Source organism: Pristiophorus japonicus, chromosome 4 (assembly GCF_044704955.1).
Source record: "Pristiophorus japonicus isolate sPriJap1 chromosome 4, sPriJap1.hap1, whole genome shotgun sequence".
NCBI classification, from domain to species: domain Eukaryota; kingdom Metazoa; phylum Chordata; class Chondrichthyes; family Pristiophoridae; genus Pristiophorus; species Pristiophorus japonicus.
Genome location: NC_091980.1, coordinates 127,475,967 through 127,503,096, shown reverse-complemented (window position 1 = coordinate 127,503,096; position 27,130 = coordinate 127,475,967). Strand labels below are relative to the sequence as shown.

Genomic DNA, 27,130 nt, shown 5'->3' with positions numbered 1-27,130 from the left:
GAATACAAGCCCAGTTGATCGAGTCTTTTTTGATATGTCAGTCCCGCCATCCCAGGAATCAGTCTGGTGAACCTTCGCTGCACTCCCTCAATAGCAAGAACGTCCTTCCTCAAGTTAGGAGACTTGATAATTTGGACCCGAATTTATTTGTTAGAACCACTCTTGCACCCCACATGATACAATCTTTATCGACTGATAATTCATTCCTACGAATGAAGAATGGATGAATATCTTTGTCTGTTACCTGGTTTGGCCATCCATTTACAATATAATCATACACCTTTGACATCACTGGATCACGTTTGGTTGCTCTATCAATCTCTTCAGCTGTGACTGGCAGTTCATCAATGTATGAAAAATAAAACACTTCTTCCCTATCGGGTGTAACTTGTGATGGGGAAGGCAATCTAGACATTGCATCAGCATTACTGTGATCAGCTGATGGTCTGTATTCAATATCATATGTATATGCTGACAAAATCAAAGCCCATCTCTGCATTCGGGCTGCAGCTAATGTTGGAACTGGGGACTTTGGATGGAGGATTGCTGTTCGGGGCTTATGGTCCGTAATAATGGTAAACTTACGACCATACAAGTATTTGTGAGAATTCTTGACCCCAAAAATTAATGCCAAAGCTTCCCTTTCAATTTGTGCATAATTACTCTCACTGACACTGAGAGTGCATGAAGCAAAAGCAATTGGTCTCTCCTCCCCACTACTTGATACATGAGAGATTACTGCCCCAACTCCATACGGAGAGGCATCACATGCTAGCTTAATCTCCTTAGATATGTCATAGTGAACTAACATGGTGCTCTCTACCAATTTGCTTTTACACTCCTTGAATGCTGTATCGCATTTTTTTGACCACTTTCAATGGACCTGTTTTTTTCAATAGTTCATTTAGTGGATGTAATACTGTAGCCAAATTTGGTAGGAACTTCTCATAATAGTTCAAAAGACCCAAAAATGAACGAAGTTCAGTGACATTCCTGGGAGTGGGTGCATTTCTGATTGCATCTGGTTTTCCCATGGTTGGATGTAAACCATCTTTGTCTACTCTGTACCCTAAGTACTCCACTGAATTGTAAAATAACTCACACTTACGAGCAGACACTCGTACTCTGTGCTTCTCTAGCCGTTTGGGGACTTTAGTTAATATTTATTATGAATTTGCCTATTTGGTGCTGAAATTAGTATGTCATCCAAATAACATACTACCCCTTCAATACCTTACAAAATCTAGTTCATCAGGGGCAGAATCTGCAGGGGCAGAAGACACTCCAAATGGTAGCCTATTAAATTGATATAGGCCTAGATGAGTATTTATAGTCAAACATGACTTATACTCCTCATCTAGTTCAAGCTGTAAGTAGGCATTCGTAAGATCCAGTTTTGAGAAAATCTGACCACCTGTCAGTGTTGTGAACAAATCTTCTATATTCGACAATGTATTGGGGACATTATCCTCTAGAACCTGGTTTACGGTTACGTTATAATTACCACACAATCTTACCTTACCATCGGACTTAGGTACAACAACAATGGGTGTAGCCCAATTGCATCCATCTATTTTAAAAATAATGTTCTCAGTCTCTAGTCTTTTGAGTTCTTGCTCAACGTTCTCCTTGACTGCATATGGTACGGAACGTGGCTTGTAGTAAACCGATCTAGCGTCCTTCTGTACCCTGACACTCGCCTTGAAGCCTTGGATTGGACTGCCTGTTTTGCAGAACACCTTCGGATACTTCTTGAGAACATCATCCGTTGATGCAAATCTCGTTTCCACACGGAAAATCTCACTCCAATCCAGCTTCAGTGATCTCAACCAATTTTTTCCTAGTAAGGCAGGCTTGTCTCCTGCCACTACTATTGGAGGCAAGTTTTGAAATTGATCTTTATATTTCACTGGTACGGTGATATGACCTACCACAGGAATTTTCTCTCCCGAGTAGCCTCACAGCTGAATCTTGGATTTCTCCAGTTGGAAATCACGCAATTTGGCGAGGTATAGTGACTCCAATACTACACTCACGGATGCACCTATGTCGAATTCCATTGTTATCTTGAATCCCGCAACATCTGTGGATTTTGATACATTCCGAATCGCTGTCCATTAACCTTGTGCTCCTGATGACATGTAACTCTAACATCTCTTCATCCTGTCATCGTTCTTCCATGCTATGTAGTCTCTGGGGATTTCTATTCAAAGCTTTGAACGCTGGACTCATAGCTTTAAAAGCTGGTTTACACTTCAGTCGGCATGCCTTTGCAAGATGCCCAGTCTTTCTGCAGAAGAAACACTCTGATTTCACATATGGACAACTTTGAGCAATGTGTTGTCCCAGGCACCTATAGCACAACTTCGATGCTCTGTTAGAATTTTCAGTTTCTGAGACTTTGGGCCCCCACCGCCTTTTACTTTGAATCTGCAGGCGATTCATCTCGGTTGACTGATGACCGTAATTATTATTTAATTCTCCGGAATATTGATCGGCCATGCCCATCGACCTCGCTGTCTGACAAGCAATATCAAAAGTCAAGTCATCCGTCGTCAATAACTTTCTTCTGATCACATCATTTTTCACCCCACAAACAAAACGATCCCACAATGCTCGGTTTTGAAAGTTTCCAAAATTGCAGTGAATAGATAACTTTTTTAATGCTACAATGTAATCACTGATATTTTCATCAGACTTTTGATTTCATATACCGAAACGATAGCTTTCAGCAATTTCTAATGGGTTGGGGTTATATTGCTGCTCCAGCTTCGTTAAAATCTCTTTAAGCATTGTGTCCTTTGGCTCGTCAGGCACAAGCAGATTTATCAGTGTTTCAAGCTATTCCAGTCCAGCTTCCGATAAGAAAATAGCTCGCTTCCGTTCCAATATCGCCTGATTCCGGACTGCATTGTCTGGAACTTTGATTATATTATTTGTAGTGAAATACATTTCTAGCCAATCCACATACATTTTAAAACATTCGCGGTCGTGTCAATATTCACCCAAATGTCCCATTACACCTTTTTCCAGCTGTTCACACCGTGTGCTGTATTTTACCTCGGATTTTGTAGTTATTTCCAAAGACAGAAGCTTCCAAAGTCTCTCTGTCGGCTGGCTGAATCCTTCACCAAAAAAATTTCAGCTTTAAATCATCCGAAAAATCCCATCTTGCCGCCAAATGTGATATATTTTCACACAGCACAGCACACACAATTTTCTAACATGGCAGGCAGCTCTCTCAGAAGCCACCGGAACCTCCTGCTTCTGTTTAATTATTAACTCTGTAGTTGCAGTGCACAATAAGTCCACATCCACAGTGTGGAGCTACAAACATTACAAGCTTACAGGCATTACAATTTCTATAGTGCCTTTGATAACCTCAGGATGTCCCAAAGTACTTTACAGCCAATGAATTACTTTTGAAGTGTAGCCACTGTTGTAATAGAGTGGGCACATTGGCGGGTGGGATTCACAAGCAGCCAAGGGCAGTGCAGTGCTAGAGCTAAGATTGAAGAGCATCGTTTGTTTAGTGTTTTTACCAGAACTGCCCATCTCAGGAGAGATGTATTCTATGTCCCCATTGTTGTGTATCTGTAAAGCATGCAATCCCATGTTCTGCCAGCAGGAAACTCATCCCCTGAAGTCCCAAGGGATCCCAGCATCCCTTGGGAGCACTGCATATAAGCTGGCCCCGAAGGCCTGTTCCTCACTCTGGAGTGTCTTATTAAAGACTGAGGTCACTGTTACTTTAACCTCCCTGTGTGCAGTCTCATCTGTGTTAGGAACACAATAACTGGCGACGAGAATACAAATCCAATGCAAAGCTGCAGCAAACTGTGGGCAACCTGGAGAAGTTCTTGGAGGGTGAGGACTGGGAAGCCTATGTCGAATGGCTAGACCAGTACTTTGTAGCCAACGAGCTGGACGGAGAAGGAAGCGCTGCAAAAAGGAGAGTGGTCCTCCTCACAGTCTGCGGGGCACCGACCTACAGCCTCATGAAGGATCTTCTGCCTCTGATGAAACCCACAGATAAGTCATATGAGGAACTGTGTACACTGGTTCGGGAGCATCTTAACCCAAGGGAGAGCATGCTGATGGCGAGGTATCGGTTCTACACGTGCCAGCGATCTGAAAGTCAAGAAGTGGCGAGCTACGTCGCCGAGCTAAGGCGACTTGCAGGACAATGTGAGTTTGATGACTACCTGGAACAAATGCTCAGAGACTTTTTTGTACTGGGCATTGGCCACGAGACCATCCTATGAAAACTTTTGACTGTAGAGACACCGACCCTCTGTAAGGCCATTGCGATAGCACAGGCATTTATGTCCACCAGTGATAACACCAAACAAATCTCTCAGCACACAAGTGCTAGCAATGTTCATAAATTAACGGGAACTGTGTTTGCAAGCAGAAATGTACAGGGCAGAACCCACGAGTCTGCAACTGCCAGCAGGCCTCAGGTGACCCAGATGACTCAGAGTCCCCAACAAAGGATGAATGCAAGGCAATTCACACCTTGTTGGCGTAGTGGAGGCTTCCATTCAGCCTATTCATGCTGCTTCAAAGGGTATGTTTGCAAGAGCTGTGGAACAATGGGTCACCTCCAACGAGCTTGCAAACGAGCTGGAAGCTCTGCAAAACCTACTAACCACCACGTGGCAGAGGAAGATCGGTCCATGGTGGATCAAAGCAATTTCGAGACTCAGAGAGAGGAGGCAAATGCTGAAGTACACAGATTGCACACATTTTTGAAGAAATGTCCACCTCTAATGCTAACTGTAAAATTGAATGGCTTACCCGTAGCCATGGAACTGGACACTGGCGCAAGCCAATCCATCATGAGTAAAAAGATGTTTGAGAGACTGGTGCAACAAGGCATTCAGACTAGCCCTGAGACCCATCCACATGAAACTGAGAACGTACGCCAAAGAGCTCATCACTGTCCTGGGCAGCGCCACAGTCAAGGTCCCTACGAGGGCACGGTGCACGAACTGCCATTCTGGATTGTCCCGGGCGATGGCCCCACACTGCTTGGAAGGAGCTTGCTGGGCAAAATCCGCTGGGCAAAATATCACATGTCGATGAGGCCTCATGCACCGAGGTTCTTAACAAATTTCCTTCCCTTTTTGAGTCAGGCATGGGTAACTTTTCTGGGGTGAAGGTGCGGATCCACTTGGTCCCAGAGGCATGACTCATTCACCACAAGGTGCGAGCCGTACCTCACATGATGAGGGAGAGAGTGGAAATCGAGCTAGACAGGCTGCAACACGAGGGCATCATCTCTCCAGTGGAATTCAGCGAGTGGGCCAGCCCGATTGTTCCAGTACTCAAAAGTGATGGCACGGTCAGGATTTTCAGCAATTATGAAGTAACTATTAATCGTTTCTCGCTACAGGACCAATACCCGCTACCTAAGGCAGACGACCTATTTGCGACGCTGGCAGGAGGCAAGATGTTCACGAAGCTCGACCTGACTTCGACCAAATGACGCAGGAGCTGCAGGACTCTTCGAAGGGCCTCACCTGCATCAACACGCACAAGGGACTGTTTATCTACAACAGATGCCCGTTTGGAATTCGGTCGTCTGCAGCGATCTTCCAGAGAAACATGGAGAGCCTACTCAAGTCGGTACAACACACGGTGGTCTTCCAGGACGACATATTGGTCATGGGTCAGGACACCGCCGAGCACTTACAAAACCTGGAGGAGGTCCTCCAGCGATTGGATCGCATAGGGCTGCGGCTGAAGAGGTCAAAATGCGTCTTCATGGCAGGAATTTTTGGGGAGAAAGATCGCGGCGGACGGCATTCGGCCCACAGACGCCAAGACAGAGGCTATCAGGAATGCACCCAGGCCACAGAACGTCATGGAGCTGCGGTCGTTCCTGGGTCTCCTCAACTATTTTGGTAACTTCCTACCGGGGTTAAGCACCCTTTTAGAGCCCCGACATGTGTTATTGTGCAAAGGTGAAAACTGGGTATGGGGAAAAAAAACAAGTAATTGCTTTTGAGAAAGCTAGAAACATTTTATGCTCTAACAAGTTGCTTGTATTGGATAACCTGTGTAAAAGACTTGTGCTAGCACGTGACGTGTCGTCGTATGGAGTCGGGTGTGTATTACAACAAGCTAACGTTGCGGGGAAGTTGCAACCTGTTGCCTATGCTTCCAGGAGCTTGTCTAAGGCCGAGAGGGCCTACAGCATGATTGAGAAAGAGGCATTAGCGTGTGTGTTCAGGGTAAAGAAAATGCATCAGTACCTGTTTGGCCTCAAATTTGAGCTGAAAATCGATCACAAGCCCCTCACATCCCTGTTCGCTGAAAACAAGGGGATAAATGCTAATGCCTCAGCCCGCATACAAAGGTGGACACTCGCGCTATCAGCGTATAACTACACCATCCGCCACAGGCCAGGCACCGAGAACTGTGCGGATGCTCTCAGTCGGCTACCATTGCCACCACGGGGGTTGGAAATGGCGCAGCAGCAAACTTGTTGATGGTGGAGCAGCCTGCAGACTTGTTGATGGTCATGGAAGCGTTTGAAAATGATAAATCATCTGTCACAGCCCGCCAGATTAGGACTTGGACCAGCTAAGATCCTCTGCTGTCCCTCGTAAAAAACTGTGTACTGCATCAGAGCTGGGCCAGCATCCCCGTTGAAATTCAAGAGCCAATCAAGCCATTCCAGCGGCGAAAGGAAGAGCTGTCCATTCAGGCAGACTGCCTGTTGTGGGGTAACCACGTAGTGCTACCAAAAAAGGGCAGGGAGACGTTCATCTCGGATCTCCATAGCGCACACCCGGGTATAGTAATGATAAAAGCGATAGCCCGATCCTACGTGTGGTGGCCCCTTATCGATTCTGACTTAGAGTCCTGTGTATGTTAATGCAGCGTATGTGCTCAGTTTAGCAACGTGCCCACAGAGGCACCACTAAGTTTGTGGTCCTGGCCCTCCAGACCATGGTCGAGGATCCATGTCGACTATGCGGGCCCGTTTCTCGGTAAAATGTTCCTGGTGGTGGTGGATGCTTTTTCAAAATGGATTGAATGTGAAATAATGTCGGGAAGCACCGCCACCGCCACCATTGAAAGCCTGAGGGCCATGTTTGCCACCCACGGTCTGCCTGACATACTGGTCAGTGACAACGGCCCATGTTTCACCAGTGCTGAATTAAAAAAATTCATGACCCACAATAAGATCAAACATGTCACCTCAGCCCCGTTTAAACCAGCCTCCAATGGACAGGCAGAGCGGGCAGTACAAACCATCAAACAGAGCCTGAAACGAGTCACAGAAGACTCACTCCAAACCCACCTGTCCCGAGTACTGCTCAGTTACTGCATGAGACCCCACTCACTCACAGGGGTGCCCCCGGCTGAGCTACTCATGAAAAGGACACTTAAAACCAGACTCTCGCTGATTCACCCCAACGTGCATGATCAGTTAGAGAGCAGGCGGCAGCAGCAAAATGTAAACGATGGTCGCGCCACTGTGTTACGGGAAATTGATCTGAATGACCCTGTGTATGTGCTAAACTATGGACATGGTCCCAAGTGGATCGCGGACATGGTGATAGCTAAAGAAGGAAATAGAATGTTTGTCTTCAAACTAGACAATGGACAAATTTGCAGAAAGCACCTGGACCAAACGAGGCTGCGGTTCACAGATTGCCCTGAACAACCCACAGCAGACACCAACTTTTTCGAGCCCACAATACACATCCAAAGGATCAACGACACCACGCCGGACCAGGAAATCGAACCCATCATGCCCAACGTTCCAGCAAGGCCAGGCTCACCTAGCAGCCCTGCAGGGCCAACAACACGCCAGCCCAGTGAGGGCACAGCCAACACACCAGAACAGACATTTGTACCGAGGCAGTCCACCGGGGAAAGAAAGGCTCCCAGCCGCCTCACCTTGTAAATAGTTTTCACTTTGATTTTGGCTGGGGAGTGAAGTTGTGTATCTGTAAAGCATGCACTCCCCTGTTCCACCACCAGGGAGCTCATCCCCTGAAGTCCCAAGGGATCCCAGCATCCCTTGGGAGCACTTATATAAGACGGCCTCTAAGGTCTGCTCCTCACTCTGGAGTGTCTTATTAAAGACTGAGGTCACTGTTACTTTAACCTCCCTGTGTGCAGTCTCATCTGTGTTTGGAACACAATACCCATCACATACAGTGGGAAGCCCTGGAAGTTGCGAGCCAGCAGAGCAGCTTACAATCAACATTTCACTACATTCCGACTCGCCGATGTCATTCACTAATATGCTGCTGCACAAGTGAAAAGCTCGGATCACAAGCTTGAGCCTTTAATCAAAAATCGCTAGAAGGCAAAATGTAAATGAATAAAACGACCGATTCACCCATTGACAAGAACTCAGTCAAGTAAGAGATGGAACATCGTACTGGCATGTCCTGCCCACTTTATCCTCAGCACAACTGAGTCTGCAGCAACTGCTTAACTACGTCCAGTTTTGGTTTCTGTCATGTATTCAACCAGCATTGTAACCCATGTATAATCTGACCTAAGTTGTACACTGTGAGAACAATGACCACTAGGTGGTGAACTTGTGGGAGACACTCCTAACCAAGACCTTCAGATATAAAAGGGGAAGCTCTACCCACTTCCATCACTTGAGTGCTATGAAATAAAGGACAGGTCACAGACTGACCTTCTCTCAAACATGGGCCTCGTGTGCATTTATACTGTATAGTAAGGATGTATCAATGGCGACAAGAAACTGGGATTTAAACCACGCGAGCATGGCCACTAGCAGAACAGATGAGAGGTACTGTGTTAAGGAATGGTTGGGACAGAGATTGAACATTGTTAAAGCAGCACACAGTTCTCCAGGCAGACAAGGGCAGTCGAGCATGCCCCAACATGTAGTCGAACCTAGAGGGGGAGTTCGACAGAGACAATGGCAAGCTGAATGGCGATTCATTGCAAGGGACAATGCGGCCAGTAATGGGGCCATCAACATCTGTTAATGGCGCACTCAAGGACAATAACAGGGGCAGTCAGGGAAGTTTGACTGGCAAGGGACCTTTTGTTTCATGCTGGAGGCGTGGAGGCACACACTCAGCCAGAGTTTGCAGAGGTGAGCAAAATACCTGCAGAAATTGCAGAAATGAATGCTGGGGGAAATCGCTGGAAGCTGAAGTTCAGCGAGTTCATGTGGAGCACGTATACAGTTCATACACCAGGACGCCACCGATAATGATGAAAGTGCTCCTCAATGGCATCCCAGTATCAATGGAGCTAGACACGGGGGCCAGCCAGTCCCTGATGGGTATCAAACAGTTTGAAAAGTTGTGGGCGTCCAAGGCCAGGAGGCCAAAATTATCGCCGATTGACGCACAGCTACGGACTTACACAAAGCAGGTCATTCCAGTGCTGGGCAGCGCCACAAAGATTCACAGAACAGACTGCCACTCTGGATTGTCCCAGGGGATGGTCTCGCACTACTGGGGAGGAGTTGGCTTGCTGTCATGAACTGGAAATGAGGCAATGTCAATGCAATTTCCTCTGTGGAGCGAGTATCATGCTCACAGATCCTGGACAAATTTGACTCATTATTTCAACCCGGCATTGGCACTTTCATGGGGGCCAAGGTAGTGATTCACATAAACCCGGACGCCAGGCCAGTACACCACAAGGCCAGAGCGGTGCCGTACGTGATGCGGGAAAAGATAGAAGGCGAATTGGACCGCCTGCTGAGGGAAGGCTTCATCTCGCCAGTCGAATTCAGTGACTGGGCGAGCCCGATTGTGCCGGTGCTCAAGGCGGATGGGTCGGTCAGGATATGTGCGATTACAAGGCCACCATCAATCGGGCGTCACTCCAAGACCAGTACCCGCTACCGAGAGCGGAGGACCTCTTTGCGACGTTATCCGGTGGCAAACTTTTTTCAAAATTGGACCTGACTTCAGCTTACATGACCCAGGAGCTGGCGAGTGAGTCGAAGAAGCTGACCACCATCACAACACACAAGGGGTTGTTTGAGTACAACAGATGTCCGTTCGGGATTCGCTCGGCTGCCGCGATCTTCCAACGAAAGATGGAAAGCCTCCTCAAGTCGATTCCAGGGACGGTGGTTTTTCAGGATGACATCCTCATTACGGGTTACGATACTGAAGAACACCTCCACAACCTGGAAGAGGTGCTACGCAGACTGGACCGCGTCTGTGACTGAAAAAGGCAAAGTGCGTCTTCCTAGCTCCAGAGGTAGAATTCCTGGGGATGAGGGTAGCAGCAGACGGGATCAGCCCGACAGAGTCCAAGACGAAAGTGATCCAGAGAGCACCCAGACCCCGTAACACGACGGAGCTGCATTCATTCCTGGGGCTCCTGAGCTACTTTGGTAGCTTTCTTCCCAAATTGAGCACGCTGCTAGAGCCGCTACACGTGCTCCTACGCAAAGGTCGCGAATGGGTCTGGGGGGACAGCCAGGAAAGGGCTTCTAATAGAGCACGCAATTTGTTATGTTCCAACAATCTGTTAACGCTATATGACCCGTGTAAGAAACTTGTGTTAACGTGCGATGCATCGTCCTATGGTGTCGGGTGTGTGTTGCAGCATGTCAATGCCAAGGGTCAGTTACAGACGGTAGCTTATGCCTCCAGAAGTCTATCCCAGGCAGAAAGGGGCTATGGGATGGTAGAAAAGGAGGCGCTCACATGTGTATATACGGTAAAGAAAATGCACCAGGACCTGTTTGGCAGGAAATTTGAGCTGGAGACAGATCACAAACCCCAACGTCCCTTTTGGCCGACAACAAAGCCATAAATGCAAACGCATCAGCCCACATACAAAGGTGGGCACTCACGTTAGCCGCCTATGTCTATACAATTCGGCACAGACCGGGCACCGAAAACTGCGCCGATGCACTCAGCAGGCTCCCACTAGCCACCACTGAAGGGGCTACCGAGCATGCTGCTGAGATGGTCATGGCTGTTGAAGCTTTCGGAAGCGAAGGCTCACCCGTGACAGCCCGTCAGATTAAAGTCTGGACAAATAGAGACCCACTATTGTCTCTAGTCAAGAAACGTGTCCTGAATGGGGTCTGGGCAGCCACGTACAGGGCATGCCCTGAGAAATTTAAACCATTTCACAGGCACAAGGATGAACTCTTGATTTAGGCCGATTGCCTACTGTGGGGAAACCACGTAGTCATGCCCCAGATGGGCAGAGAGGTGTTCATCAGAGAACTCCACAATGAGCACCCGGGCATTGTCACGATGAAGGCAATTACCAGGTTACACGTTTAGTGGCCAGGGATAGACGCAGATCTGGAACTTTGTGTTCGCTGGTGCAACACGTGTGCCCAGCTGGGCAATGCGCCCAGGGAAGTCCCCTTAGCCCCTGGCCATGGCCCACCAAGCCTTGGTCACGCATCCATGTGGACTACGCAGTCCTTTCATGGGGAACATGTTTTTGGTTGTAGTAGACGCCTACTCCAAGTGGATCGAGTGTGACATTTTAAATTCAAGCACAGCCTCTGCCACGGTAGAAAGTCTACGGGCAATGTTCGCCGCCCACGGTCTACCGGACATCTTGGTCAGCGACAATGGCCTGTGCTTCACAAGCACTGAATTCCAGGACTTCATGGCAGGCAATGGAATTAACCATGTTAGAACGGCACCGTTCAAGCCGGCCACAAACGGCCAGGCAGAACGAGCAGTGCAGATAATCAAACAGGGGATGCTCAGAATCCAAGGGGGTTCCCTACAATGCCGCTTATCACGCCTCCTGTTGGCCTACAGATCCCAACCACACTTGCTCACAGGGGTTCAACTCGCAGAGCTGCTAATGAAAAGGACGCTCAAAACCCGGTTATCCCTTATACACCCCACAATGAAAGAAATTGTCGAGAGCAGGCGCCAGTCACAATATGACTACCATGACAGGAATGCGAGGGCGCGATGTATTGATGTAAATGACCCTGTTTTTGCCCTCAACTATGCTGCAGGGCCCAAATGGCTCACAGGCACTGTGGTTGCCAAAGAGGGAAATGGGATTCTGGTAGTTAAACTTACCAATGGACAAATCTTCCCAAACATGTGGATCAAACAAAAAGGAGGTTCAGCAACCCTATTGAAGAAGCAGAGGAAGAACACGATGTAGAGTTCACTCCACCACAGATGACCGAACACAGGAACCAAAGGGAGGAGAGCCCAGTCACTGTGGGCAGTCCGGACAGGCCTGAGGCACCACAAACAGCAGACACTCAGGCCAGCGCCTAACAACCGGAGCCCCAACTCAGGCGCTCTACAAGGGAGCGTAAACCACCAGAGAGACTCAACCAATAAGAAATTTCTCCTCATCTCAGTTCTAAATGGGTGGCCCCTTATTCTAAGATCATGTCCTCGAGTTCTAGTCTCCCCGACCAGTGGAAACATCCCAATAAGATCCCAATAAGACTTTGGGGGGAGGTGATGTCATGTATTCAACCAGCATTGTAACCCATGTATAATCTGACCTAAGTTGTATACTGTGAGAACAATGACCACTAGGTGGTGAACCTGTGGGAGACACTCCTAACCTAGACCTTCAGATATAAAAGGGGAAGCTCCACCCACTTCCATCACTTGAGTGCTATGAAATAAAGGACAGGTCACAGACTGACCTTTTCTCAAGCATGGGCCTCGTGTGCATTTATACTGTATAGTAAGGACATATCTGTTTCCATATTTACGAAAGGATATACTTGCTGTGGAGGCAGTTCAGAGAAGCTTCACTAGGTTGATCCCGGGGATGAGTGGGTTGACTTATGAGGAAAGGTTGAGTAGGTTGGGCCTCTACTCATTGGAATTCAGAAGAATGAGAGGTGATCTTATTGAAAAGTATAAGATTATGAGGGGGCTTGACAAGGTGGATGCAGAGAGGATGTTTCCACTGGTCGGGGAGACTAGAACTCGAGGACTTGATCTTAGAATAAGGGGCCACCCATTTAGAACTGAGATGAGGAGAAATTTCTTCTCTCAGAGGGTTGGGAATCTGTGGAATTTGCTGCCTCAGAGAGCTGTGGAAGCTGGGACATTAAATAAATTTAAGACAGAAATAGACAATTTCTTAAACTATCAGGGGATAAGGGATTATGGGGAGCGGGCAGGGAAGTGGAGCTGAGTCCAGGATCAGATCATGATCTTATTAAATGACAGAGCAGGCTCGAGGGGCCGTATGGCCTACTCCTGCTCCGATTTCTTCTGTTCTTATGTTCTTATTAACAAGTGTTCTTCAGTAAAAGCACCTGGGGTCAAAATTCAGCCTCCCGATATGGCCAGTTACCGCTGGAAAGTGGTGGCCACGCATTGGTGTCAAATGGCCACCAATTTTTTTGTGGAATGGCCACCGCTGGCGAAATTCTCCTCGGTGGTTTTTCCGGCATCCCCCACCTCCGTTCCGCTGCTGCCGAACCCTCCTAAGTACATCATCAAAGCGCACACCGCCAAACTCCCACCCCAAAGCAAAATTTACCTTGAAAAATCTTGTGTCCGCTACTCGGTGCTCCGACAGTTTTTTCTCTCAGTGCAGTGTATTTGCACTGTGTGTAAAATGGTGGTACGGTCTCCAATAAAGGGGAGGGCGCATTGCTGTGGCTGCCATCTTATTTTTTATTGTTGGCTGACTGCCAGGTAGGCCCAATCATGCCCCGGGTTCAGCCGGGCCACCAACAGGCAGCCTGGCACCCCCTCTTGGATGGCATGCCGTTGTCCCGGACGAAATCCTCCCTGGTGGCCCAGTGGACTGAACTTAAAGAATCGCAGAGCTTGCAGTGGCTCTCCCTTTTAAGTGAAGAGGAGAGACGTGGTGACGCGGCACCATGATGATGGGTACTCACGGACACTCCGTTCCCGCCCCCAATTCTGCCCCCATTTTGACCGACTTGCACCCTGCTGGAAATAAAAAGACAAAGAGCTGAATTTTGCACAAGAGGCCACCACATCCACCGCAGCGGTGAAAACAATTGAAACATGGTAAATGCGTCCTGTTTCCCGCAGGGATGAATTTCGACCCGCCCTATCTGCTTGCTTTTGGTTCTCGACAGCTCTGATTGTCATCAGTTTTATTGTGCTCCTCTTCTGGATGGCTGTAGCAGTCAGGGTTGGGTTGGCCTTGGCCTGGGCCAGATCGGGTGGGGAACTGAGCAGAATGAGCTAGCACACATCCAGCCTTCACAAGAGATCGCCACTGATCAAAAACTCAAGAGAAACTCTGAGAAAACCGGAGTTTGGTTAAAACCTCAAAAGACTCAGCAGCAAATATGTAAAGTTTGTATTTCTGGTGTTTATATTAGTCACTGAGCTGTTTGATGTTGGCTTGTCTGACTGGATAGTGCTCTTGCTTCTCAATCAGAAGGTTCAAGCCCCATTCCAGAGACGTGAGTACATAATCTAGGCTAACAATTCAGTGCAGTACAGAGAGAGTGTTGCACTGTTGGAGGTGCCGTCTTTCAGATAAAATATTATACCCAGCTCCATCTGTCTGCAGGTTGGTTGTAAGAGATCCCAGATCACTTTTTTCAAAGAAGAGCATGGTGTTCTCCCGATGTCATGGGCAACATTCATCCCTCAAGCAAAATCAGATTAACCGGTTGTTCACCTCATTCAGTGTTTGTCGGACCACATGTGTGCAAATATGGCTACGGCATTTAAAAACCAACATTGACGACATATCAAAGAGTCATTGATTAGGTGAAGTGCTTTGTACATCTTGAGGATGTAACAAGCCCTATATAATTACAGGTCTTTCTTTCTCTGTAAGCAGTACAAGCGACGGAGGGTGTGGTAGCATAGTGGGTATGTTACTAGATTAGTTCATTCAGGGGCCTGGACAAATCCCACTACAATGGCTGAGTAATTTAAATTTAATTAAATAAAACTGGAACAAAAGGCCAGTGTCAGTAACTGTGGGTTAGTCATAAAAGCCCATCTGGTTCACTAATGTCCTTTAGGGAAGGAAATCTGCCGTCCTTACCTGATCTGGCCTATGTGACTCCAGAGCCGCAGCAGTGTGGTTGACTTTTAACTTTCCTAGCAAGCCACTCATTTGTACCAAATAAGTATCCTCACTATGGGAGTATCCTCACCTCAAGTGTAATGAAGCCAAGTTTGCAGATGATACAAAGATGGGTGGGAGAGCAAATTGTGAGGAGGACACAAGAAGTCTGCAAAGGGATATAGACAGGCTAAGTGAGTGGGCAAAAATTTGGCAGATGGAGTATAATGTGGGAAAATGTGAGGTTATCCACTTTGGAAGAAAAAATAGAAAAGCAAATTATAATTTAAATGGAGAAAAATTGCAAAGTACTGCAGTACAGAGGAATCTGGGGCTCCTTGTGCATGAAACACAAAAAGTTAGTATGCAGGTACAGCAAGTAATCAGGAAGGCAAATGGAATGATGGCCTTTATTGCAAGGGGGATGGAGTATAAAAGCAGAGAATCCTGCTACAACTGAACAGGGTATTGGTGAGGCCACACCTAGAGTACTGCGTACAGTTTTGGTCTCCGAATTTAAGGAAGGATATACTTGCATTGGAGGCTGTTCAGTGAAGGTTCACTCGGTTGATTCCGGAGATGAGGAGGTTGACTTATGAAGATAGGTTGAGTAGGTTGGGCCTATACTCATTGGAGTTCAGAAGAATGAGAGGCGATCTTATGAAACATTTAAAATAATGAGGGGACTCGACAAGGTGGATGCAGAGAGGATATTTCCACTCATAGGGGAAACTAAAACTAGGGGACATAGTCTCAGAATAAGGGGCCACCCATTTAAAACTGAGATGAGGAGGAATTTCTTCTCTCAGAGGGTTGTAAATCTGTGGAATTCTCTGCCCCAGAGAGCTGTGGAGGCTGGGTCATTGAATATATTTAAGACGGAGATAGACAGAATTTTTTGAGCGATAAGGGAACAAGTGGTTATGGGGAGCAAGCAGGGAAGTGGAACTGAGTCCATAATCAGATCAGCCATGATCTTGTTAAATGGCAGAGCAGGCTCAAGGGGCCAAATGGCGTACTCCTGCTCCTATTTCTTATGTTATGTTATTATGTAACGGAGAGTAGACAATGGTAATGCAGTAAATTTAATTTATCTAGAATTTCATAAGGCCTTCGATAAGGCACCCCATAATAGACTGATGAACAAGATTAGAGAATGCGGAGTCAGGGGACATGTAGCAGAATGGATAGCTAGCTGGCTTCAAGACAGAAAGTAGAGAGTAGGGGTAAAACGTGGCAGAAGGTGAGTAGTGGTGTTCCACAATGATCATTGCTAGGGCCACCGTGTTCACAATTTACATTAATGATTTAGACTTTGGAATCAAAAACGCAATTTCTAAATTTGCGGATGACACCAAATTGTGGTTGTGGGAATAGTCAATACTGAGGAGGACTGCAACAAACTCCAGGTGGATCTTAATAAACTTGTAGAATGGGCATATAATTGGCAAATGAAGTTCAACACAGATAAATGTGAGGTATTACATTTTGGTAGGAAGAATAGGGAGGTCACTTATTACTTGGAGGATGCGAGTCTAGATGGGGTAGAGGAACAAAGGGATCTCGGAGTACAAATACACAAATCATTAAAAGTCGTGACACAGGTTAGGAAGACCATAGAAAAAACAAACCAAGCACTAAGGTTTATTTCTAGAGGTATAGAATTGAAAAGTAAGGAAGTTATACTAACCCTATATCCAAACTTGGTTAGGCCACACTTGGTTAGGCGTACTGTTCTGGTCACCATATTATAAAAAGGATACACCGGCACTGGAGAGGGAGCACAAAGATTTACAAGGCTGATACCACAAATTTTAGGGTATACATATCAGGAAATGATGAATAGGCTGGGTCACTTTTCTCTTGAAAAAAGAAGACTGAAGGGTGACCTTATAGAGGTCTTTAAAATAATGAAAGGTTTCAAGAGAGTGGATATAGAGAGAATGTTTTCACTTGTAGTGAAGAGCATAACTAGAGGCCATCAATATAAGATAGTCACCAAGAAATCCAATAGGAAATTCAGAAGAAACTTCTTTACCAAGGAGTGCCGAGAATCTGGAACTCGCTACCATAGGGAGTGGTTGAAGCAAAAGGTATAGATGCATTTAATGGGGAAACTAGACAGGCATATGAGGAAGAAGGGAATAGAAGGTTATACTGATAGATTAGGAAAGATGAGAGGAGGCTTGTGTAGAGCATAAACGTCAGCATGTACTGGTTGGGCCGAATGGCCTGTTTCTGTGCCATATGTCCGATATAACCCTATGTAATCCTATGTGCATTACCCTTAATTTACAGTTATCCACACAGCCATTAAAGAAGGTTCAATGGCGCCACAATCAGATCACTTTTACTGACCAGTCAATTGTAAGCAAATGCAGTAATTTCCAGTTCAATGTATAGCTTAGGAACATAGGAATTCTAGACAATAAAGATGTAGGTGCATCTATTTCACCTTCATTTTGACAGTCACAAAAATGATAAAACGATAATGGAGTTGTTGTCTAATCATAGAAATCAATCTCTATCAATTATACTACAAGAGACCCAGACCTGACACGAGGAAAACACGAGTGGTGTCGAGCTTTGGGAACCATAGGTGCAATGTCAACTTTTTCGTCCTAAGAACAGGAGAAACAGAGTATACAGCCTGTATTTGAAAAGGGATAAATTCAAAACTAATCTGTGGAAAAAATGGCCCCAAATTTGTGGACAGGTGCTTCCTGTGGGCGGATGATTCCGATCTGCAAAAAATCTATGAATTTACCTGGTGGTCCGGGAGGTTCATAGATTCGTGCTCCTGGGCCTCTCCGAGTACCTGCGGATAAAAGGTCCACGTATCCCAGGGGCACATGCAAGTGCTGCTGGGATTATGTGGGCTTGCCCAACCAATAAAAGTTTGTACGGAAACCCCATAAGTCTGAATAAATACACAAACACATAAAATAATTTTTTTAATTACATATTTAAAATTGATTAAAATGTCATTTAATTAAATATTTTAAACAAATGTATGTATTAATGGGGCTAAAAATAAGCTTACCTTATTGGACAGGGTTTTTAATGGATACATGAAAAAATTTTATTTTTCTATTTTTTAAAACTCTTATGCTGGTAAAAGCAGGCCTTAAGCAAGAAGATTCTTGACAGATTGTAAATTCCGGGTTTCAGCGCACGCGCAGTGCATGCCTAAACCCCAAACTTGCGGAGGCCCTATGGGTGCGTGAGCACCTTGTACGCACTTGTAGGGGCCGCAAATTCAGCCCCAATTTTTCAGTGAGCAAATGGTCAGTCTATGGAACAGGCTCCACAGAGAGATGGTGGAAGTAAGTAGTATAAATGCCGCATGTTATGTCTCAAATTACTCATATTCTGTATCTCAATATGGTACTTTCTGAAAGAAATCTATCTAATTTGCATTTGAATTAATACTAATTGTTTCCATCCTATCCCTGGGGAGCCTGTTCCATAGCTTGACCACTCTCTCATTGAAATATTGTGTCTGCAGATTAGCTTTGAATTTACCCTGTTCAAGCGGAGACCATGTCCTCTGGTTCTAATGTTCTGGACAAGATGAAATTGTGTGCCCTGGTCTGCATTATCTAGTCCTTTTGGAATCCTAAAAGCAGCAATCACGTCACCTCCCAACCATCTCTTTGCCTTGGGTCCTACAGTCCGCTGTACAGTATAACAGTGTGTCAATAGCTCCAGACTTGTATCGTTGCAGTTTGGTTATTGCATTAGCAGTCGATTTGATTTTTATGAATGGCTTACTGTCTGTATTGCAACAACACAAACTGATTTTTATTTTGCGTGTGTGAGTGTGGACAATGTTGCTATTGACAAGAGAGCTCAGTGACAACTAACAAAGGTTAATTGTTATCTATTTGACCAGAAAAAAAAAGATTTATTGTATTTATATCTCAAACAGTCACCATGATCCTGTGAGCTTAGAAAGAAGGTGGTTGAGAGGGGATCTATTAGGGGTAAATGGTAAAGAAAGAATGTCATCACCATCACCAGCACAGGCTGCCCTTGCCTCATCTCAAATATTGGCTCTTCTAAAATCACACGCTTTAATTCTTTGAATCTATAGAACGTAGGCACCGCAACTTCTGAAATACCAGTGAATCTTTGATTAATGGTTCATCACAATTTCTTCTGACCCGGCCAACATTTAATAGTTCTTGGGACAGAAAATCACCATCCCCAAAGGGACGGCTACTGTGGGGTTTGGGCGATCGGGTGATTTTCCCTCCCCGAGCCATATTCAGCTCGGGAGGGGCGCGGGGGGGTTTGAGCGTTGCGCAATTCCACAAGAAACGGGGGGGTGAAGCCGCAGTAAAGGAAGATTTTCTGCGGTGAGCTCAGCAGCGTGTGGGCCACTGAAAAACGGCCAGGACAGGGAAATTCGCCAACAAAAATGTAGGATTTCTTCAGGCAGTGCCCCCGCGAGGTATTCGAGTCGTTGCTCAAACGCGACACTGCTGGAGTTTTGCTGTGATTGAGGTCCTTTGGTAAGGAAGTAGTTTTATTAATTTTAGTGCTTTTATTTCAGATTCCATCATCCACAGTATTTAGCTTTTCAAATAGTTTTATTCATTATTAGTCTTTTATGTCAGATTCCATCATCTGCAGTATTTAGCTATTCATATAGTTTTATTAATTGTTTTGGCTCCATTAAACCTGCTGAGTGATTCTCAGAGGTTTGCACATACTTTTGCACAACTTTCAGGTCTGACATTTGAACGAGGTCCTGAGAGCTGTAGAGACCTACTTGGCAGGGTTCACCCTGAGGATGGGAGGAGTGTTGGGAGGGCGACACCTGGTACACCTGGTCAGAAGTAGAGTGACACGCAGGAGAAGGCATCGCCATCAGCACCATGCAGACAGGCAGTGGGCAAGGGAGGCAGCAGCCATGATTCATTTATTCTGCGCCAGACCAGTGTGCCCGCCGTCTTCACCGGCCCGAATCAGGATTGCGATTGGCTGCTTAAGGACAAGGGATATCCCCTTTCCACTTAGCTGCTCACTCCACAGCACAACCCCAGGACAGCACCAGAGCATGCATACAATGATGCTCATTGTGCCACCACGTGCATCATCAAGCAGTGCATAGGCTTACTTAAGCGAGGTTCCAGTGCCTGGACCGCTCTGGTGTACTCTCCTCAATGGGTTTCAATAATCGTCGTGGTCTGCTGCATGCTGCACAACCTGGTCATCATGAGGGGACAGCCATTGGAGGTCGAACCAGCAGTACCACCTGAGGAGGAGGAGGCACAGGAGGAGGAGGAGGATTTCTATCACCCCAGAGTTAGGAGGCGTTGATCCATCGCCACCCTGGAAGGGCCGGGTGCAGACTGCCCAGCAACCTCCTAGGAGGTGCCTGTGGAGGTGCCTGACACCTCCGCTGCAATCTCCTTCCATGCATTATATACTGGCAGTCTGCCAGGTCTCCCCATGTCAGGAAACAGTATTCTTCTTCTGTCCTTCACACCGTCCATCAGTGTCTCCAGTTACATATCAGTGAACCTGTTGGCTCTCTTTGCACCTCGCCATCCTTCCAACCTCCTTCCCCGTTCAGGGCCTTGCTGCAAACCCTGGCCCAGCTGGCTCGTTAGAAGAATTTGTCAGTGGTGATAACGCTCAAATTAAGACAGCCACACCACTGAAAAATCCACATTGGAAGGGTTCATAAGGACTGGAACCTATTTGTTCACTTTTGGAGCTGAATATGGGATGGCCCAGCCACGGAAAAATTTCGGCGCAATTGCCCCAAAAAGATGAGGGAGCACCAGCTTTCCAGCGGTACTGAATTTCGGGCCCAAAGTCACCTTACTAGAAAAAGGATATTGATAAACTGGAGAAAGAGCAGAACAGATTTACAAGGATGTTACAAGAATTGAGAGAATGTAATGATTGAGCAGGCTGGGGCTCTTTTCTCTCGAAAGAGACTAAGAGGAGACCTGATAGAGTTCTTCAAAATAGTGAAGATGTTTTTTTAGGGTGTATGTGGGGAAATTGTTTCCACTTGTGGGTGAGTCCAGAACAAGAGGGCATAAATATAAGGTAGTCACTAACAGATCAAATATTTAGGAGGAACTTCTTTACACAGAGTGGTGAGTATGTGTAATTTGCTACCATATGGGGTGGTGGAAGTAAATCATCTTGATGCATTTAAGGGGAGATTTGATGTTAATATGAGGCAGAAAGGAATAAAGGGATATTAAGGCAGGGTGGGAATTTGAGTGTGAGGAAGCTTGTGCGGAGTATAAACACTTGCATAGACCAGTTGAGCTGAATGACCCACTTCTGTGCTGTTGATTCTGTATAATTCAGTGTAAAGCTATACATTCCTAATTAAATTCCTGATTCACATCTAGTTTTCACAGTTAAGGAAGTTGGAATATTTGAAAGTGAATTCTGATAGTCGTAAAACTTGTCAAGTTTATTAAGATGTGAAATGTAACTACGTTTGTCTTTCAGGCAGCTGTTGGCACCGGTTTACGCCGAGACTCACTACAGCCAGACCGGAGAGCAAAGAACCAGCTACCCTGACCACAAGGTGTGTCTGTGTAATGCTGTATGTGACTGGGAGGAGCAGAATACGAGTGATGTGGTGGTTAACTGACAACGGGTGTTCGTGGGGCAGCAGCTGCTGGTCTGAATGTACACCTGCTGATCGTCTTTTGACATCATATTGCCGAGTAGTGTCATATAAATAACTTATTCCATTCCACTCAAATGCCTAAGTTATGCATGGTCAGCTGTCGTATATCATAAATAAGTAACCTTCACAGCAGAGGGTGCATTTTTGAGTTAAATTTAAAAAAGAACTTGTATTGTTGGCCTGTATTTTGCGGTCAGCGGCAAAAGAACAATGCTCACTGTTCATTACACTGACACTTGCCCACAGATTCTTTGTGTGCTTTGTACTGTGACTTGCGGTAATTTGAAATATATTTCAGCGCGGTGCCCTCTACAGGGGATCTGGGAACTGTGTGAACAGGTCAAGCAATGGTGTGTTTCCTCAACCAATCAGGTTGACAAATCCTCATGCAGAGTCTAAACCAGGAAGTGTAAGTTAGAGGCCTAGAAATTTATCTCAGGCAAAACGGGCAGTATCGGATTGGCCGCCCGTTCTACGCAGCACCTGATAATCAATTCCATTGTGGTCAATGGGCGGCCGATCTGATATCGCCCAATTTGCGCCAACACCTGAGATGAATTTCTAAACCAGAATATTTAATTCAATGTAAAATCATGTGCAGAAAATGATCTAAAGAGAGCAAAATAAATATGGGATTAAGAGAGAGAGATAAAAGAGACAGAAAGAAAAAGTTTTAAAACATTTTAAAATCTCTAACATTAATCTGAAGGAATGAGACTCGACACTTTTAAAAATACATTTTTAGTGCCAGAGAGGTTGTTTGGCAGCAATTAAAACTTATCACATTGTTAAAAATTCATTTAAACTTGAATGGACAAGTTTAACTTTTTCTGGTGTTTTTAGTGGGCATCCATCACATATAAGTATCCCAACTTCACGTTGTTGCAAGTATTTGAATGGCGAGTCTCTCGGCGAGGTACTGGTGTAGCGAAGTTTGCGGAGGAGCAGAGGATCTCAGACAGCAACTTCCTGATTTCCATGTTTAACTGCACATGTGTGGACGCCAGAAGTTACTGTCCAATTTACTCTTTAACAACAGTGAGCGCTGATAGCCTTACCATTATAGTACCTTTCACGGCCTTAAGATGTCCCAAAGCATCTTACAGTTAATTAGTGCTGTTGAAGTGTAGTCACTGTTGTAATAGAGGAAACGCGGGAACTAATCTGCGCACAAGGTCCAACAAACAGCAACGTGATAATCTGTTTTTTTATATGCAGGTTGAGGAATTAATATTGGCCACGACACTGGGAGAATTCCTCTGCTCTTCCTTGAATAGTGCCATGGGTAACGTTCCCTATAAGTTGTGCGAAACCCCAAATGGGCCAGGCAGCCCCTTAAAGGGGCAGCACACCCCTCAAAATATTAAGGAAAACATTGGCCATGTGATCTTTTATGTTCACCTGGGAGGTCAGAGAGAGCCTCGGTTTAAAATCTCATCCAAAAAATGGCACCTCTGACAGTGCAGCACTCCCTCCATACTGCGCTGAAGTGGCAGCGTAGTTTATGTGCTCCGGTCTCTGTAGTGGGGTTTTAACTATAACATTAAGGTTCAGAGATGGGAGTGTTACTTCTGAGCCAAGGCTGTTGCTGAGATGGTGCCTCAATTCACTGAATCATATGGATAAGAATCTTGAGGACTGGGGGTGGGGGGTGATCAAACAGTCTGTAATCTAGGAATTTTCTATGCATTGCCAACGAGACAGATCATCAGTATCTGTGCATAGTTATGATATGATCTCATTGTTTTGCAGATGAGGGCAGTTTGTTAGTGAGCAGAAAACCCACCTCATACACAGAACCAAAGCTGTCTCTGTTGAACAAATCCTGGGTTCGAGATTTTCGGTCAGGCATCTCAATCCAGCAAGGTGATCCTGTCACATGGTAACAGGGAAAGGCCAAGAGGCACCAATCTCAGGCTTTACTTCATGAATTGAAGCCCACAGCACAGAACTTTGTGTAATAGGACTGGGAGCAGGTTAGCGTCCTGCACTAGGTTCCGTACTCAAAATGAATGCTCCGAAAGTCACATGGTTTGTACTGACCTTAATGGACAAATTACCGATATTCTCAGCACTAGAAACACTGAAGGCAAAGCGTCCACCATTATATTTCATATAATCCAGGCTAGCTGTAACAGGCTAACCTTGCCGCTGTTCCAAATGAAGCCCACGGCCTGCTTTGCCATTATTAACGTCTAACTGTTGTTCCCTTTTGTTTCAGGGGCACTGTCTTTACCACGGCAACGTGAAAGGTTTCAAGCACTCCAGTGTAGTACTGAGCACGTGCAGAGGACTCCGGTAAGATTGACGGTGCATGTATTTGATGACTTTTAATAGCAATCTACTTCACAATAAAAGTGAATAATTCGATTTGCAAATTGTCACACAAACGATCCAAACAGATTTTCTTCCAGCTAAGAAAATGTGCGTGTATGGTCGGGAAGGGGTGGTGGGGTGAGGGGGTGGGTGGGGGCCGGGATGGTTAAAGGGCACACATGACATGTTTTTTCTTGAGATGTGGACAATGATGGCAATGCCAGCATTTATTGCCCGATCCTTAATTGCCTTGAGATGATAGTGAGCCTTCTCCTTGAATCACTGCAGTCTTAGTGATGATAGTGCACCCATGATAGTGTCAGAAGAACAAAACAAACTTCCATTTCTATAGCACTTTTCTCAAGACCAGGACATCTCAAAGTGCTTCGCAGACAACAACATTTTATTTTCCAAGTGTAGTCACTGTTGAGGGAATGTAGGGAAATGCAGCAGCCAATTTGCACTCATCAAAATCCCACAAGTAGCAGTGAGGCAACTGACCAGATAATCTGTTTTTGTTAGTATTGCAGGAGGGATAACTGTTAGCCAGGACATTAGGACAACTCCCTGTTCTTGTTTGAATCGTGCTATCAGATCTTTTACATTCACATGGGAAAGAATAAGGGATCTTAATTTAATGTTTCATCTGAAAGGGGGCAACTCCAACAGTGCAGCACTCCCTCAGTCAGCTGATATTACATGCTGACGTCTTTGAAGTAGGGTTTGAACCCACGACTTTCTGACTCAGTACAAGAGTGCTACTATTGAACCAAGGCTGATTCCTCACTTAGGTAGGAAATTTCAGATATCGATCCAATAATGATGAAAAAACAGGGGTATGTGTTCAAATCAGGTGGTGTATGACTTAGAGAGGAACTTGGAGATGATGTGTTCCCACGACATTGTTGCTCTTGTCATTCTCGATGGTGGTTACAGGGGAAGGAGATATTGTTGAAGTAAGTTTGGTGTTTAGGAAGAGAGGAGCACCTGTGCCATGCTCCATCCGACATTATTCAGGTTAAGTTTGCACCCAGCCTATTTAACCATCATACTTTGCCAAAGTGGGCATTCTTCACGTGTTCCCCTCGGGCAGAGCAACTCAATAATGTTTTGTTGAGGGCCATATTCCCAAGTAGCGTCTTGCTCGAGGAGCAGTCTTAGGAACTCTGCAACACCATAGACTGCAGATTATGAGCTCCAGCGTTCCATCATATCTCACAAGGGCAGTTACTGAGTCGAAGCCTGACACATAGAAACATAGAAACATAGAAAATAGATGCAGGAGTAGGCCATTCGGCCCTTAGAGCTTGCACCGCCATTCAATGAGTTCATGGCTGAACATGCAACTTCAGTACCCCATTCCTGCTTTCTCGCCATACCCCTTGATCCCCCTAGTAGTAAGGACTACATTTAACTCCTTTTTGAATATATTTAGTGAATTGGCCTCAACAACTTTCTGTGGTAGAGAATTCCACAGGTTCACCACTCTCTGGGTGAAGAAGTTTCTCCTCATCTCGCTCCTAAATGGCTTACCCCTTATCCTTAGACTGTGACCCCTGGTTCTGGACTTCCCCAACATTGGGAACATTCTTCCTGCATCTAACCTGTCTAAACCCGTCAGAATTTTAAACGTTTCTATGAGATCTCCTCTCATTTTTCTGAACTCCAGTGAATACAAGCCCAGTTGATCCAATCTTTCTTGATATGTCAGTCCGGCCATCCCAGGAATCAGTCTGGTGAACCTTCACTCCCTCAATAGCAAGAATGTCCTTCCTCAAGTTAGGAGACCAAAACTGTACACAATACTCCAGGTGTGGCCTCACCAAGGCCCTGTACAACTACAGTAAACCTCCCTGCCCCTGTACTCAAATCCCCTCGCTATGAAGGCCAACATGCCATTTGTTTTCTTAACCGCCTGCTGTACCTGCATGCCAACCTTCAATGACTGATGTACCATGACACCCAGGTCTCTTTGCACCTCCCCGTTTCCTCATCTGTCACCATTCAGATAATAGTCTGTCTCTCTGTTTTTATCACCAAAATGGATAACCTCACATTTATCCACATTATACTTCATCTGCCATGCATTTGCCCACTCACCTAACCTATCCAAGTCACTCTGCAGCCTCATAGCATCCTCCTCGCAGCTCACACTGCCACCCAACTTAGTGTCATCCACAAATTTGGAGATACTACATTTAATCCCCTCGTCTAAATTCCGGGGAAAAGGGGAAAAAAATGTGATTAGAGAAAATTATCATTTGTATAGTTTTGTCATGGGATCTTTTTACTTCCTATTTGAATGTTGGGATAACCCTGCCTCCTAACAACATTCACTTCCCTTGATTTGGAACCCAACCAACTAACACCTTCAACCTCAATGTTTGGTTATTGGTAAGCAGGCTAACCTTGTAACGCTGATGTGGAATGGATCTGTTTCCCATTAAAATAACTAGGAACTTGAGTGGTATTACCTGGCAACCAGTGCCATTAATGTTTCATGCAACAAGCCAAGGCCATGTTCAAAGTGAAGATCGCTGCGTTGATGGAGCAATTACAAGGTCTTTGCCATGTAGTAGCAGCTGGGGATTGTTTAAGCAGATGTTTGGGAGTTTGATGCCTTTAATCAGTATGAAAAGGGATTTTGTTATTTATAACTCTGAAGGAAACCACAAGACAGCTCCCAGGATGAAAACAATGAACTTCCTGCAGTGGATTTTTTGAGAAGGTCAAACAAAGCAGTTTACTAATGTTTATATGGAAACACGGAACAAATTGTGTGCAGATGGAGATCTTCGCTCTTCAAGGATTTTTGCAAGAACTCGAGTTATACCTTTGCTTCACAAGGCTTTTCTTAACAGCATATACAGAGCTTGCAGTTCAAAACTGGACCATCTTTATTTGTCTAGTTCAGGTGAAGACCCGAGGCCCACAATGCCTCACCAAGGTTATAAAAGGCAATGTAAATAGTACTTTGGTATTGGCCTTAACTCAATGGTATTGCTCTTGCCTCTTGAGTCTGAAGGTTGTGGGTTGATGCCCCACTCTATGGGGGAGAAATTCTGTTGGATAGCGCCCCTCGCAGGGCGCTAAAGGGTTTGAAGCCATGATGCTGGCATTAGCACCGCTTGGCAAATTCAG

The 27,130-nt window shown here is 45.7% G+C and overlaps 1 protein-coding gene across 1 annotated transcript in view; it reads left to right on the top strand.

The window, feature by feature from the left end:
- Positions 1-27,130, top strand: part of adam19b (ADAM metallopeptidase domain 19b) — a 202,605-nt gene that overhangs the window by 113,507 nt on the left and 61,968 nt on the right. Inside the window, exons 4-5 of the mRNA XM_070878580.1 lie at positions 21,490-21,568; positions 23,895-23,971. Of these exons, the coding sequence (XP_070734681.1) occupies positions 21,490-21,568; positions 23,895-23,971 (156 nt within the window). The remainder of the gene's footprint in view (positions 1-21,489; positions 21,569-23,894; positions 23,972-27,130) is intronic.